At 37.8% G+C, this 13,043-nt stretch overlaps 1 protein-coding gene across 1 annotated transcript; it reads right to left on the bottom strand.

Annotated features, from left to right (window-relative positions):
• Positions 1 to 99: 99 nt before the first annotated feature.
• Positions 100 to 3,352, bottom strand: fam228a (family with sequence similarity 228 member A). The gene is made up of 7 exons (XM_051644942.1): positions 3,227 to 3,352; positions 2,760 to 2,853; positions 2,604 to 2,681; positions 2,157 to 2,351; positions 639 to 719; positions 426 to 513; positions 100 to 257 (listed from the first exon to the last, which is right to left on the bottom strand). Exons 2-7 carry the CDS (start codon positions 2,850 to 2,852, stop codon positions 100 to 102), a joined length of 693 nt encoding a protein of 230 aa, XP_051500902.1. The 5' UTR covers position 2,853; positions 3,227 to 3,352.
• Between the last annotated feature and the right edge of the window lie 9,691 nt (positions 3,353 to 13,043).

Genomic DNA, 13,043 nt, shown 5'->3' with positions numbered 1-13,043 from the left:
ATGATACAAAATTAAAGATCTCAATATTACTTTTACCTGAAGGAAGCTCGAGTAGCAGATATTGACTGACACAATGACAGTTCAACAGTGAGCCTGCAGCTAGTACCTTGATCTCCACACGTTTCGGTCCTGCCACACTGGCTCTGAGACAGTATCTTTGGAGGGTTTGGCCCATACATTTTTAGGGCTATTCTGGGAAACGGGTGCACTCTGCCTCTGGAGAAGTTCCTCTACCTGCTGACGGCGATATACATGACCTTGCACACAGAGGTCAAAGGTCATACAAAAGTCATCACACATAGTTTACAAGTGTCTTTTAATGCTCTGTAGAACCAGCAAAGAAAAAACTAAACTAGGGCAAGAGGCTACTAATAATTAATATCTTCTACATTTCTGAAATAATTATATTAATAACTAGATGACACCTGTTTGGCAGTGAAGTATTGTCATTTTTTCCTTAATCCTGGTTCGTGAATGAAGAGACAGTGGATCCTGCAACGGTGGGGTAGAAACCTACATCAGAAGACAAGTTGTTCACCTATTATATGAACTATAACTTATCCATTTTTTATTTATGTATTTATCCATCAAAGTTTGCAGTGTATTAGATATAACAACTTAAAAGGAACATGACTCACTTTGCGATAATGTGGTCTGTTGAAATGGTGCAGGAAGGGATTGTACTCTAGTGGATCATAGCTCTCTAGAAACACAAAACCCTGAAATCACAGTAACATTTTAGTTCTTAGGTTTTTGACATCATTACTATGGTTTTCCATAATCTTTCATGTGTTTGATTAAACTATTTTCAATGTTTATTGAAAGTTAACTACTGCAGTTAACTGCATTTCTGTTTAACCTATCAGATTCTAAAGCTTAAAGGGATAGTTCCCCCCAAAATGAAAATTCTCTCATCATTTACTCACCCACTGACATCCCAGATGTGTGTGACTTTCTTTCTTCTGCTGAACACAAATGAAGATTTTTAGAAAAAAATATATCAGCTCTGTAGATCCATACAATGCAAGTGAATGGTGGCTAGAACTTTGAAGGTCCAAAAAGCACATAAAGGTAGCATAAAGGTAATCCATATGACACCAGTGGTTAAATCTATATCTTCAGAAGCCATATAATAGGTGTGGCTAAGAAACAGATAACTATTTATGTCCTTTTTTTAACTATAAATCTCCACAATCATCTTCTTTTGTTTTTATTCGCATTCTTCCTGCATATCAATACCTACTGGGCAGGGAGGAGAATTTACAGAAAAAAAGACTTAAAAATAGACTTCAATATTGATCTATTTCTCACTCACACCACTAGGGTCACGTGGGTTACTTTTATGCTACCTTTAAGTGCTTTTTGGACCTTAAAGTTCTGGCCACCATTCACTTGCATTGTATGGACCTACAGAACTGAGATATTCTTCTAAAAATCATTTGTGTTCAACAGAAGAGCATCTGGGATTGGATGAGGGTGAGAAAATTAGAGAATTTTCATTTTTGGGTGAACTATCCCTTTAAATTCCATGATTAAAGGGAACTGTAAATGATGTTGTTACTGCGTTGAATTTATAACTTATAGCTTACAGAGTGTATCTGAAGGTTTCAATACATCGCTACCAGTGTTGGGTAAGTTACTCTAAAAAAGTAATTAATTACTAACTACTAATTACATCTTCTACAGTGTAATTAGATTACTGTACTAATTACTCTGTCTGAAAAGTAATTACATTACATATTACCAGATCCTCAACTAGATGAAAAATACAAGGATAGACATGAAATTGTTCTTTTAATTCTTTCAAATAAATCACATAAAATCAATAAATTATTCATGAACTGGCCAAAGAATTTAAGGGGGCAGCATTAAATTAGAAAACATATATTTTAACATTAGACGTTAAATTTCGATTTTAAATTCACTATTGTTTTATATAGAATTGTTCTATAGTCTATACAGTATTTAATGCAATTACATTAGAAGTAACCGTAATTAAATTACTAACAAATTAAGTAATTTAATTACAGTAATTAATTACTTAGTAGTGCATTACACCCAACACTGAATGCTACTGTAAAATCAGAACAGCTAATGACTAAATTTAAGAAAATATTGCATATACTCTCACGCTGCCATTTGAGTGTACAGTATACCTTAGCATTACAGTAGTTAATGTAGTGCATGTGCATGCTCCTCATGTTCTTTGTCTCATAATAGCCGTGGTGTGTAAAGTGTTGCTCAATGCAGCGCTGTACAGGTAGCCACACACACTGTGTCCAGCGCTTATGGAGCAGTTCCTTCTTCCTCAGGGCCAATGTGTCTCTGTGAGTTAGGTAGTGCTCCAGATTCTGACACAAACACAAATGGCTCAGAGCTATTCAACATAATAGTCAGGTCTAACCCCAAATATTGTTAACTATCAACACAGGGCCATAACCTACAGTAAATAGACACTGAAGGAGACATGTCCTACCAACTATTCAGATTAGCGGTCAATCAGTATTGTTTTTTTTTTTTTTTTTAATGGCTGATTCTTAAACCTTTTTATTTGGTCCCTCCAATCCTGAATATGCAGTTAAATTATTGCACAAAACTCTTACCTTTATGAATCCAGCCTCAGTCTCCAGCAGTGGCTGCGTAATGGCATTAACTTCTTGCTGTTCAGAGTGTAATTGTTCCTGCAAGTGAACAGACAAAGGAGTTGGGTGTGTACAATATGTATTTAATATGTATTTTGTGTGTATGCAAACATGTACCAGTAGTTGCTTTTTGGAGCTGAGACAGATTGTGGGTTTCATGTCATCTGCAGTCCTCCTTTGTGTGATTGTGCTTGTTTGTTGGAGTTTCATTCTTATTGAAAAGAGATTTCCTGTCTGATCATTTCACTAATGGCAGCTGCTTGATAAAATAACAGCTCAAGTGCATTTGTGTAAATAAATATTCCTAGATTCTGAATATATACACAACATTTATTGGAGATTTAAATGCAAAATCTATTAAATTAGGAAAAACAAAAAGTAGCTGATGCATTGCTTTCATGCTCCAATCATTACTCATACACAATGCATTCAAAATTAAGTGTTTAATTATTAACTTCCATTCTAAAATGTATTGTTGAAATGACAACATCTTACTTCCTCCTACTGTACTGACACAGCTTTAATAATAACAACATAAAATTACATTTTTAAAGAATTTGATTAACCACACTGATTTGACTTACTGTACATAGCAAAATATTTTCTTCTGGGTTTATGTGACAAAATATAAGGAGACTGTGACATCACAGGTCAGGTCTAATTACAGTTGTAGTATCTAATTCCCCAGGGCATTCAACACAGCTCACCCTGACACCACTCTGTAGAACCAGGTAAGAAAGAAAAGGTATTCATGCATGAAGTAACAAACTGTACAGTGCTGAAAGACTCTGCCTGGCAGGGCCTTTTAAAAATAATTTTAGATAATCTGGAGCAGACAATGGACTTAAAGTTAAAAATGTTCACCACCATTCACCGAAACTTTGGCATTATTAAAGCTCAATAATGTTTTGCTGTGCTGTGAAGCTGGGGTTTGTGAGGTTTAAAGGGATAGTTCACCCAAAAATTACAATTCTCACATCATTTACTCATCTTTATGCCATCCCAGATGTGTATGACTTTCTTTCTTCTGCAGAAAACAAATGAAGATTTTTAGAAGCAGCTCTGTAGGTCCATACAGTGCAAGTGAATGGTGATCAAGCATGTGAAGCTCCAAACATCAGCATAAAAGCAACCCATAAGACTCCAGTGGTTTAATGCTTGTCGTCTGAAGCGATCCAGTTGGTTTTGGGTGAGAACAGAACAAAATCTAACTCCTTTTTCACTGTACCTCTTGACAGCAGTCTCATGATTTCAAGCTCAATTACACTTCCTATATTGCCATGTAGTGCTCTGCATGGGTCAAGCACTAGGAAGTGTAATCGAGCTTGAAATCATGATCATGCTTAGAGAATGCAATGACAAGATGTACAGAGAAAAAAGGAGTTACATTTTGGTCTGTTCTCACCTAACAACCAACTGTATCACTTCAGAAGACATTGATTAAACCAATGGAGTTTTATGGATTACTTTAATAATCTCCTATTTGGACCTTCAAAGTTCTGGCCACCATTCACTTGCACTGTATGGACCTACAGAGCTGAGATAATCTTCTAAAAAAGTGTCCAGCAGAGGTGGACTATAACTTTAAGTGCGGTTGCTTGTGTATTCAGATAAACTGATCAAGCTTCCCTCATTGCTCCTGATGAATAATTTGTAAGCAGCAGGTTCAGACTAGCTTGAATGCAAAGGGTTGAAAGAATGGTGCATTCTGTAAAATTAAACACCAGTGCAGAACAATGTAAGATATCTGTCTGCTTCTGTGTGAGAGATGCAAATTTATTTACAATGCACTTTTAATAATTTAAACAGATCTAAAATAAAATAGGCCTATTGTCCTAAAATCCGGAGCAAATGGGTTCTGGATCAGTTGAGATTCAAAAAGAATTCAAAAACACCAAAGTTTGTTGTTGGTTTGATTTGGCTCCCTTGCGAAAACTATCCCACTTCATTAAAACGGTCTTAACTTTATTTCTTTCCAAATTCTTTCTAGTCGTGCTGTAACATTAACATACCTTTGTAAGCAGGCTAATTATATTTGTGAAACTCACACTACTAGAACAGAAAGTCATTGAATCATAAATCATTGCATATTTCAAATATTTTTTTTATACTCACAGCGTCGTCGAATTGATGCGGAACACAGAAGCACCAATCTACTCTTTTTGGCAGGAGTCAGACACGAAATGCCCAAAGCGCGTTCCCTCCCTCCACTCCATTGTGTTGCTATGGTGACGTCTATCCAACGCAATGGGATTATGGGCGCGCTCCCTAGACACGTGCAGTTCTATAAAGAACTCTTGAGAAGTATCCCGTCTCAATTTGAGCCTCCTGCCTTGTATTTATTTCGTTGGAATAACTGTGATGTGTTACAGTAAATAAATATAATTCACAGTAATACAGTTGGCTATAGGCAAATATTAGGCTATAAGTACAGTCTTTGGGTGCATAAAGGCAAAGCACACATGTAAAGAAAATGTCGACAACATCGTATTGTGAAAATTATGGAGACATACTGGTACGTGGTTCGTATATGCGAGGAACGGCAGCCTGTGGAGTTTCTGGTTCTCCCCCTAGGGTAAGATGGTGCCCCCATAGGGAGTAATTGCACTACGCATAGGGCCGTATTAATGTGCTCTGGGGCCCCGGAGCTTAATGTTTCGCTGGGCCTCTGTCAGCCGTCAGAGCGGGAATGACGTTTGCACTTAATTATCATGCACTACACGGACAGATTTTACCATCTCCCGCTAAGTGAGTTTTCATGAGCGCCTTCTCGAGAATGTCGACGGGGGAGAATACGGTGTATTACCACACCATTCACAGTATTAGCATGTTTCAGCACAATATGTGGACTTTTTTAGATGACCCCTTACTCACCAGATGAAAAATTTATAATTTAGATCTGGAACAATTTCTCTGTGACGCCATCTGAACAGCTTACAGGACAAATTGTGTCCTGTATTGATTAGATACGAGACGTATCATTTCATATTTAATTACAGGGTCAATCCCGTAATTTTCAACAGGTGGTAACCCTACCTGGAGGGCTTATTCATTCTCATGAGCAAAGCGTGGATGCGGAAAATCGTGAGATTATCGGGAGAAATTGTAAATCGGGAGTACAGCGGGAGGGGGGATGGAAAAATGGGAGAAACCTGGTAAAATCGGGAGTGTTGGCAGGTATGATATATTTACAACAGCTAGTTCTGCTCCTCGAATCTGATTGGACGAGAGATGTTCCTTGAGTGCTGATGTCTATGAACAGAAGTCAGACGCTTCACTCTTAGTATCACTCCGCTTTTGTTTGCAGCATTATTTTTTAATGATCAAAAGTTTTTATTGCTTTTTACACAAACAGCAATACAGACACATACACAGCAGTGTTAAAGTGAAATATAAAGCAGAATAACTGAATAAATTACATACAGAAATTGAGTATAAGGCAAGTGGGGGATCTGTTCCTTGTTCATGATTGTGAGTCCCTGCTCTTCAGATTCAGGAAGAGAGGGATTTCCAGGCTTCAACAGTTTTTCATTGGGCATGGTTCAATCTTGCTGTAGTGCATTCAAAGTCTACTATTTTAAGGAAAATCTGGTGTGAACCAATTTTGTGTGATTGTTTTCTTTGTGGAAGTAAAACCAGCAAACAGCATTTTACTTTTAGATTACAACTGAAGATCAGAGTTCTCATTAAGGAGACACAGCCCTGGATTAGGAGCATATACAAATTTGAGTATGTCAAACAAAACAGAGTTCACATGAGTCCAAAAAGCTGATACAACAGGATAATCCCAGAACATATATAAAATAGTACCTGGTGAAGCGGTATCGCATATATGACAATCATATGTAGGTTGTAGTTTCATTTTAAATCTTTTGTAAGGAGTTATATAAGATCTATGTATAACTTTATAGTGGATGTTCACGGCATCTAAACTAAGGTGAAAGAGCAGCGCAGATGTGTAAAAAGCTAGATATGTGTCTTTTAATTTTTCCCTGTGACATTAAAGATTTTAGCCAGCAGGTGGCTAGTTGAACTGACTTTAATTTCAGTCAGCGCTGCCAATCAGTGAGCGGTATCTTTTAAGTCACTGGCTATTGTCTTTCACTCCATGATCGCTCGGATTACTACTAGACCACAACTGGAAAATACAGCTTCTGCATTAAGGCTTATCACAGCTGAGAGACACAACAGACGAAGCAATCACACATGCTCAAGGTGCTTACCTACTGGAGTTTCCGCATTGGGAGCAGAACATCCAACATGGCGGAAGAGCAAAACGAACCAGCTACCACGAAATACTCAGGGAAGACTCCGCTTGGACGGCTATTTTTTATTTTATCTTCAGCAAGCTGACTAACACTAAAGATGAGGAATAGAGTTAAACAACTAGAGCTTTACTGTTCATCTCTGCTTAAGAGTTACTACAGACGCAGGTAATCACTCAATCGCTCTCTCCCTTTCTCTCTCTCAAACACACGCACACTTGTTTCTCCAATAATTTGTTAGAAACAGCCCAAGTCACTGTTACTAGTTCTAAAGTGACGTTTTCGAATTAGTAACAGAGGATTGGGCGCATCTTTTGAACTAGCAACAGCAGATCCTGATCCGTGGTGTAAGAAAGTATTTCCATGCACAAATGCGATTTTTTCGTGACAGTCCTTAGTTTTTTCTCATTGTTTTATTTACTTGTTCGTTGAACTGTTGTATACAAGCAATATCACACTAAATCACACTGATTACACATCTGTGCCGAATCACAGCCGTGCTGATGTAAGGCCATACAGCACTCTTGCTCGTGTGATATTGCTTAAATAAATATATATACAGTATATACGTACTGTACTACTACCTACTGTACAGTATATTTCATAGTTTATTTAATTGTTCAATGTCATTTTTTATAATCCAGCACCTTGCAGATGTACTGGTCATCTAACTTTGGGTGATGTTGATGGGTGCATGGAGGAAGTTCCCAACTCAAGATCGTGGAGTTGAGGGAGCTGCAAATGCACAAGAAAATAAGTTGACTGATTCCAAGCAGGCATAGCACACAGCATGGGCATTAGCCTGTTAAAAAAACCCCAACAAAGTTGATGATCAGAAGTCCTTTAGCAATCAACATAGCTTCACCTCTGGTTCACATAGCACAAAAAGCATTTACAATAAAAATGACAACATGTCCTGAAGCAATCAAAGCACAAACACATAAAGCATTTTTATACTTTGTGACAGTTAAATTTAAGAAACATTACATTACATACTAAGGCCCACTATTGCCAAAGACTAGCAGGCAACAGGCACCTGAAGAGCTGAATAGAGTACATACAATATAAATATTCACAAAATGCAATATGAAATTGAAACTTGTGTAGCCATTTGAGATTTTTGTGGTATTACTGGTATGCAATAGATGTCATAACCAGTTTTAGCCAGCAGTCATTACCCTACAGTACTTCCAGAAAGAACACCTGTAGAACCGCCATTGCACACAAAACAACCACAAACGAAGGATGGAAGCCCAACAATGCTGGTAAATATGAACAATCTTTGTCTGAAAGGTTACTTTTATGTAAATCACACTTGAGTAACAATAGGAACATCTTTTATGCTTTAAGTTTAATGTTACAAACATATTTGCCTAGGCCATGACTAAGCAATATGCGATCCAAGTGTTCAGAGAAACTTTTTCTCGTGTCAGTAACCAAATGAAAGAACTATTCATTGTGTGTGTGTGTGTATGTGTGTGTGTGTGTATATATATATATATATATATATATATATATATATATATATATAAAACCTCAGAACCTTCAGGCAATAGACATGTAATATATCATTTCATGGTTGTAACTTTTCTGTTCACTTTCGTTATATTCTTAAGATATGTTTGAATGTAAAGTTTTTGAACATGTGCTCTGATTTTGTCAAAATGTAACCATTACCCTAGCTTAGCTAAACCAGTTAAATAACTTTTTTATAATATTGGCTCTAAACAACATAGACATTAATAGTATTGCTGCATTACTGAAAACCATAGCTTAGCATTTGTTTCAAATTTTGCATGTAAAATGAAAAATTTAAAATTGTAGTTATTCGTAAAGCTTCTTTTGTTTTTACAGTTTTAAAGCAGAAGTTGATCTACTGCAAAAAGGTATGAAACCAAATCAGTAATATCTAAGATCCATTATATTAAACTCATAATAGCAATAAACAGTACATTAAATATTGACTTATTTTCTATTTCTAACACAGTACAAGAATTGTGGATTAACATGCCATTAAGGTTGGTATAATTATGCATTAATTTAAGTTATTTTTGGTTTACACATAGTTAAGACTTATTGTATAATTTCAGAACACAAGGATTTTGCAGATTTTATGTAAAAACGACACAAAATCCTTCTATTCTGGAGACCATTTAAAGTCTACAAATGTGATGAAGATGTGATTGAAGTTCAGACTGTCAGCTATAATTTGAGGAAATTTACATCCAAACTGTGTGATTTGTTTAGGAATTACAGCACTTTTTATATGTAGTTCCCTCCATTTCAAGAGACCATAAGTAATTGGGCAATTTAATTAAAAGCTGTTTCGTGGCCAGGTTTGGGCTGTTCCTATATTCCTGCATTAACAATTAAGCAGTTAAAAGGTCTGGAATTGATTCAAAAATTTGCATTTAGAAGCTGTTGCTGTGAGCTCTTAATATGAGGTCCAAAGAGCTGCCAAATGCAAGTAAAGATGGCCATCTTTATGCTGAAAAAATGAAACAAACCCATCATAGAGAAGGCAGAAATCTAAGGAGTGACCAAATTAACAATTTGGTAAATTCTTAAAAAGAATGAGCTCACTGGTGAACTCAGAAACACAAAAAAACCTGGCCACCACGGAAGACAACTATGGTGGATAATCGCAGAATACACTGTAAAATCAAATTAGTTGACTGTGACGAAGAGGAGGGCGTGGTCAGGCCATGATGGAGCACCGAATCAGCTGATCAGCGGGAGAGCACGATAAGGGACAGCCGGAGACGCCGGTTAGAGAGAGAGAGACGCATGCAGCCACGTTGCATGTGTGTCTGTGTTCGTTTATGTTTTATGTTGCTTTAAGTTCATTTATATCATTAAAGTTTAGGACATCTACTTTGTGCATGACACATGTAATTTTTCTAACAATTGTTTACAGACAGATTGTTTCATTTTTAATTGACTATATCACAATTCCAGTGGGTCAGAAGTTTACATACACTAAGTTAACTGTGCCTTTAAGCAGCTTGGAAAATTCCAGAAAATGATGTCAAGCCTTTTGACAATTAGCCAATTAGCTTCTGATAGGAGGCGTACTGAATTGGAGGTGTACCTGTGGATGTATTTTAAGGCCTAACTTCAAACTCAGTGCCTCTTTGCTTGACATCATGTGAAAATCAAAAGTAATCAGCCAAGACCTCATTAAAAAAATTGTGGACCTCCACAAGTCTGGTTCATCCTTGGGAGCAATTTCCAAACACCTGAAGGTACCACGTTCATCTGTACAAACAATAGTACGCAAGTATAAACACCATGGGACCACACAGCCATCATACCGCTCAGGAAGAAGATGCATTCTGTTCCTAGAGATGAACGTAGTCTGGTGTGAAAAGTGCAAATCAATCCCAGAACAACAGCAAAGGACCTTGTGAAGAAGCTGGAGGAAACAGGTAGACAAGTATCTATATCCACAGTAAAACTAATCCTCTATCGACATAACCTGAAAGGCTGCTCAGCAAGGAAAGAAGCCACTGCTCCAAAACCATCATAAAAAAGCCAGACTACAGTTTGCAAGTGTACATGGGTACAAAGATCTTACATTTTTGGAGAAATGTCTTCTGGTCTAATAAAACAAAAATTGAATTGTTTGGCCATAATGACCATCGTTATGTTTGGAGGAAAAAGGGTGAGGCTTGCAAGCTGAAGATCACCATCCCAACCGTGAATCGTTGGGGTGGCAGCATGATGTTGTGGGGGTGCTTTGCTGCAGGAGGGACTGGTGCACTTCACAAAATAGATAGCATCATGAGGAAGGAAATTGATTTGGATATATTGAAGCAACATCTCAAGACATCAGCCAGGAAGTTAAAGATCGGTCTCAAATGGGTCTTCCAAATGGACAGTGACCCCAAGCATACCTCCAAAGTTGTGGCAAAATGTCTTAAGGACAACAAAGTCAAGGTATTGGGGCAGTGGTGGCTCAGCAGTTAAGGCTCTACTGACCAGAAGGTTGGGAGTTCAAGCCCCAGCAATACCAAGATGCTCTTGAGCAAGGCTCTTGACCCTATCTGCTCCAGGGGCACAGTATCATGGCTGACCCTGTGCTCTGACCCCAGCTTAGCTGGATATGTGAAAAAAAGAATTTCACTGTATATGTGCAAATGTAAAATGTGTGACAAAAAATAAATAAAAATAAAGGCTTTTGGAGTGGCCAACACAAAGCCCTAACCTCAATCTGATAGAAAATGTGTGGACAGAACTGAAAAAGCATGTGTGACTCAAGATGTTTGACCCAAGTTAAACAATTTAAAGGCAATGCTACCAAATACTAACAAAGTGTATGTAAACATCTTACCCACTGGAAATGTGATGAAAGAAATAAAAGCTGAAATAAATCATTCTCTCAAATATTATTCTGACATTTCACATTCTTAAAATAAAGTAGTGATCCTAACTGACCTAAGACAGGGAATGTTTTCTACGATTAAATGTCAGGAATTGTGAAAAACTGAGTTTAAATGTATTTGGCTAAGGTGTATGTAAACTTCTGACTTCAACTGTAAATTCTAGGCAATCTGTTTGCATGCATTTTCCTAAGAAACATTAAAAAAAATGTCCTCAAGTAAAGAGAACTTAATTACTTAAGTACAGTTTACTAAACTTAACTAATTTGTGATTAAAGTATCATTGTTTTTATTTATTTAAATTGAGTTACAGCACATCTTATACAGTATAAGGGAAATTATTCCTGGACACTAGATTAGCCATATGGCACATTGGATTCTCCTCAGTACTTCTTAGATCACATACACCGATCAGCCACAACATTAAAACCACCTGCCTAATATCGTGTAGGTCCCCCTCATGCTGTCCAAACAGCTCTGACCCTTCGAGGCATGGACTCCACAAGACCTCTGAAGGTGTCCTGTGGTATCTGGCACCAAGACGTTAGAAGCAGATCCTTTAAGTCCTGTAAGTTGCGAGGTGAGGCCTCCATGGATCGGACTTGTTGGTCCAGCACATCCCATAGATCCTCAATTGGATTGAGATCTGGGGAATTTGGAGGCCAAGTCAACACCTTGAACACTTTGTCATGTTCATCAAACCGTTCCTGAAATTTTATTCAGTGTGGCAGGGTGCATTATCCTGCTGAAAGATGCCACTGCCATCAGGGAATACCGTTGCCATGAAGGGATGTACGTGGTCTGCAACAATCTTTAGGTAGGTGGTTCGTGTCAAAGTAACATCCACGTGAATGCCAGGACCCAAGGTTTCCCAGCAGAGCACTGCCCAGAGCATCACACTTCCTCCGCCTGCCTTCTTTCCATGGTGCATCCTGCTGCCATCTCTTCCCCAGCTAAATGACGCACACGCACCCGGCCATCCACATGATTCTGTACCAGAATGATGGGAAAAGCAACGTTTGGAGAAGGGTATGAAAAATTGCTGTAATTCTTAAACGGCCCATGCAATACAACTGTGAAACCCTTTGAATTAAATCTGAAAGTCTGCACTTCAATCACACATTGATTGCTTTGTTTCAAATCCATTGTAGTGGCATACAGAGTCTGTGAGTAATGAAGGAAAAGGTAAAAAAGTCACAATGTCTCCCCTACTATGTGATGTTCTTTGGCATCCTCCCAGCTCAGTAGCAGCATGGGTGATAATGTACATCTACTGTACAACAAAGCAATGAAAACGCTTCATGTTACACAACTGAACTGAAAATACATAAGAATTAATATTTATGTACGTGTATTTTGTATTTAGTCCTCTGGCCATTTGTTCCCAATTTTTTTGTTTTGCTGAACAAAAGAAAATAATTTATGTACTTTTTATTTTGTACACCTGCCCTCCTTACAGACCTCTTACAGACTTGAAGACTCTTCTGACTGATGAGAGTCACAGCTATATCAAATCTGGAGGTCAATTTGGCTCAGTGACTTTCATAAACACATGCGTCACTGATTCCCTTCTGGCATCCCTTCACACTGCTTACCTCAGATACAAGCGGGTCAGGTCCCTTTTCAGCTCTGAGCCCACATTTTATGTCCTCATGGCCTTGATGAATGCAAGTAAATATGATGATGCCAAAGCCTTTTGGTGGAAGGAATTAATGGGGTGTCAAGTTTTCCATTGACACATTGTCCAGGATGGT

The sequence above is a fragment of the Myxocyprinus asiaticus genome, chromosome 19 (assembly GCF_019703515.2).
Source record: "Myxocyprinus asiaticus isolate MX2 ecotype Aquarium Trade chromosome 19, UBuf_Myxa_2, whole genome shotgun sequence".
NCBI lineage: Eukaryota > Metazoa > Chordata > Actinopteri > Cypriniformes > Catostomidae > Myxocyprinus > Myxocyprinus asiaticus.
Note: the sequence above shows the minus strand (reverse complement) of the source record. Positions and strands in the feature narration are given on the sequence as shown.

What these genes read in the sequence shown, in the direction of transcription:
- fam228a (XM_051644942.1), bottom strand. Translation starts at nt 2,852, where the DNA reads ATGAAACTCCAACAAACAAGCACAATCACACAAAGGAGGACTGCAGAT. An exon ending in CTGAGGCTGGATTCATAAAG is followed by an intron (nt 2,352 to 2,603) that starts GTAAGAGTTTTG and finishes TGTTTGTGTCAG; the next exon opens with AATCTGGAGCACTACCTAAC. An exon ending in TTAACTACTGTAATGCTAAG is followed by an intron (nt 720 to 2,156) that starts GTATACTGTACA and finishes CTGTGATTTCAG; the next exon opens with GGTTTTGTGTTTCTAGAGAG.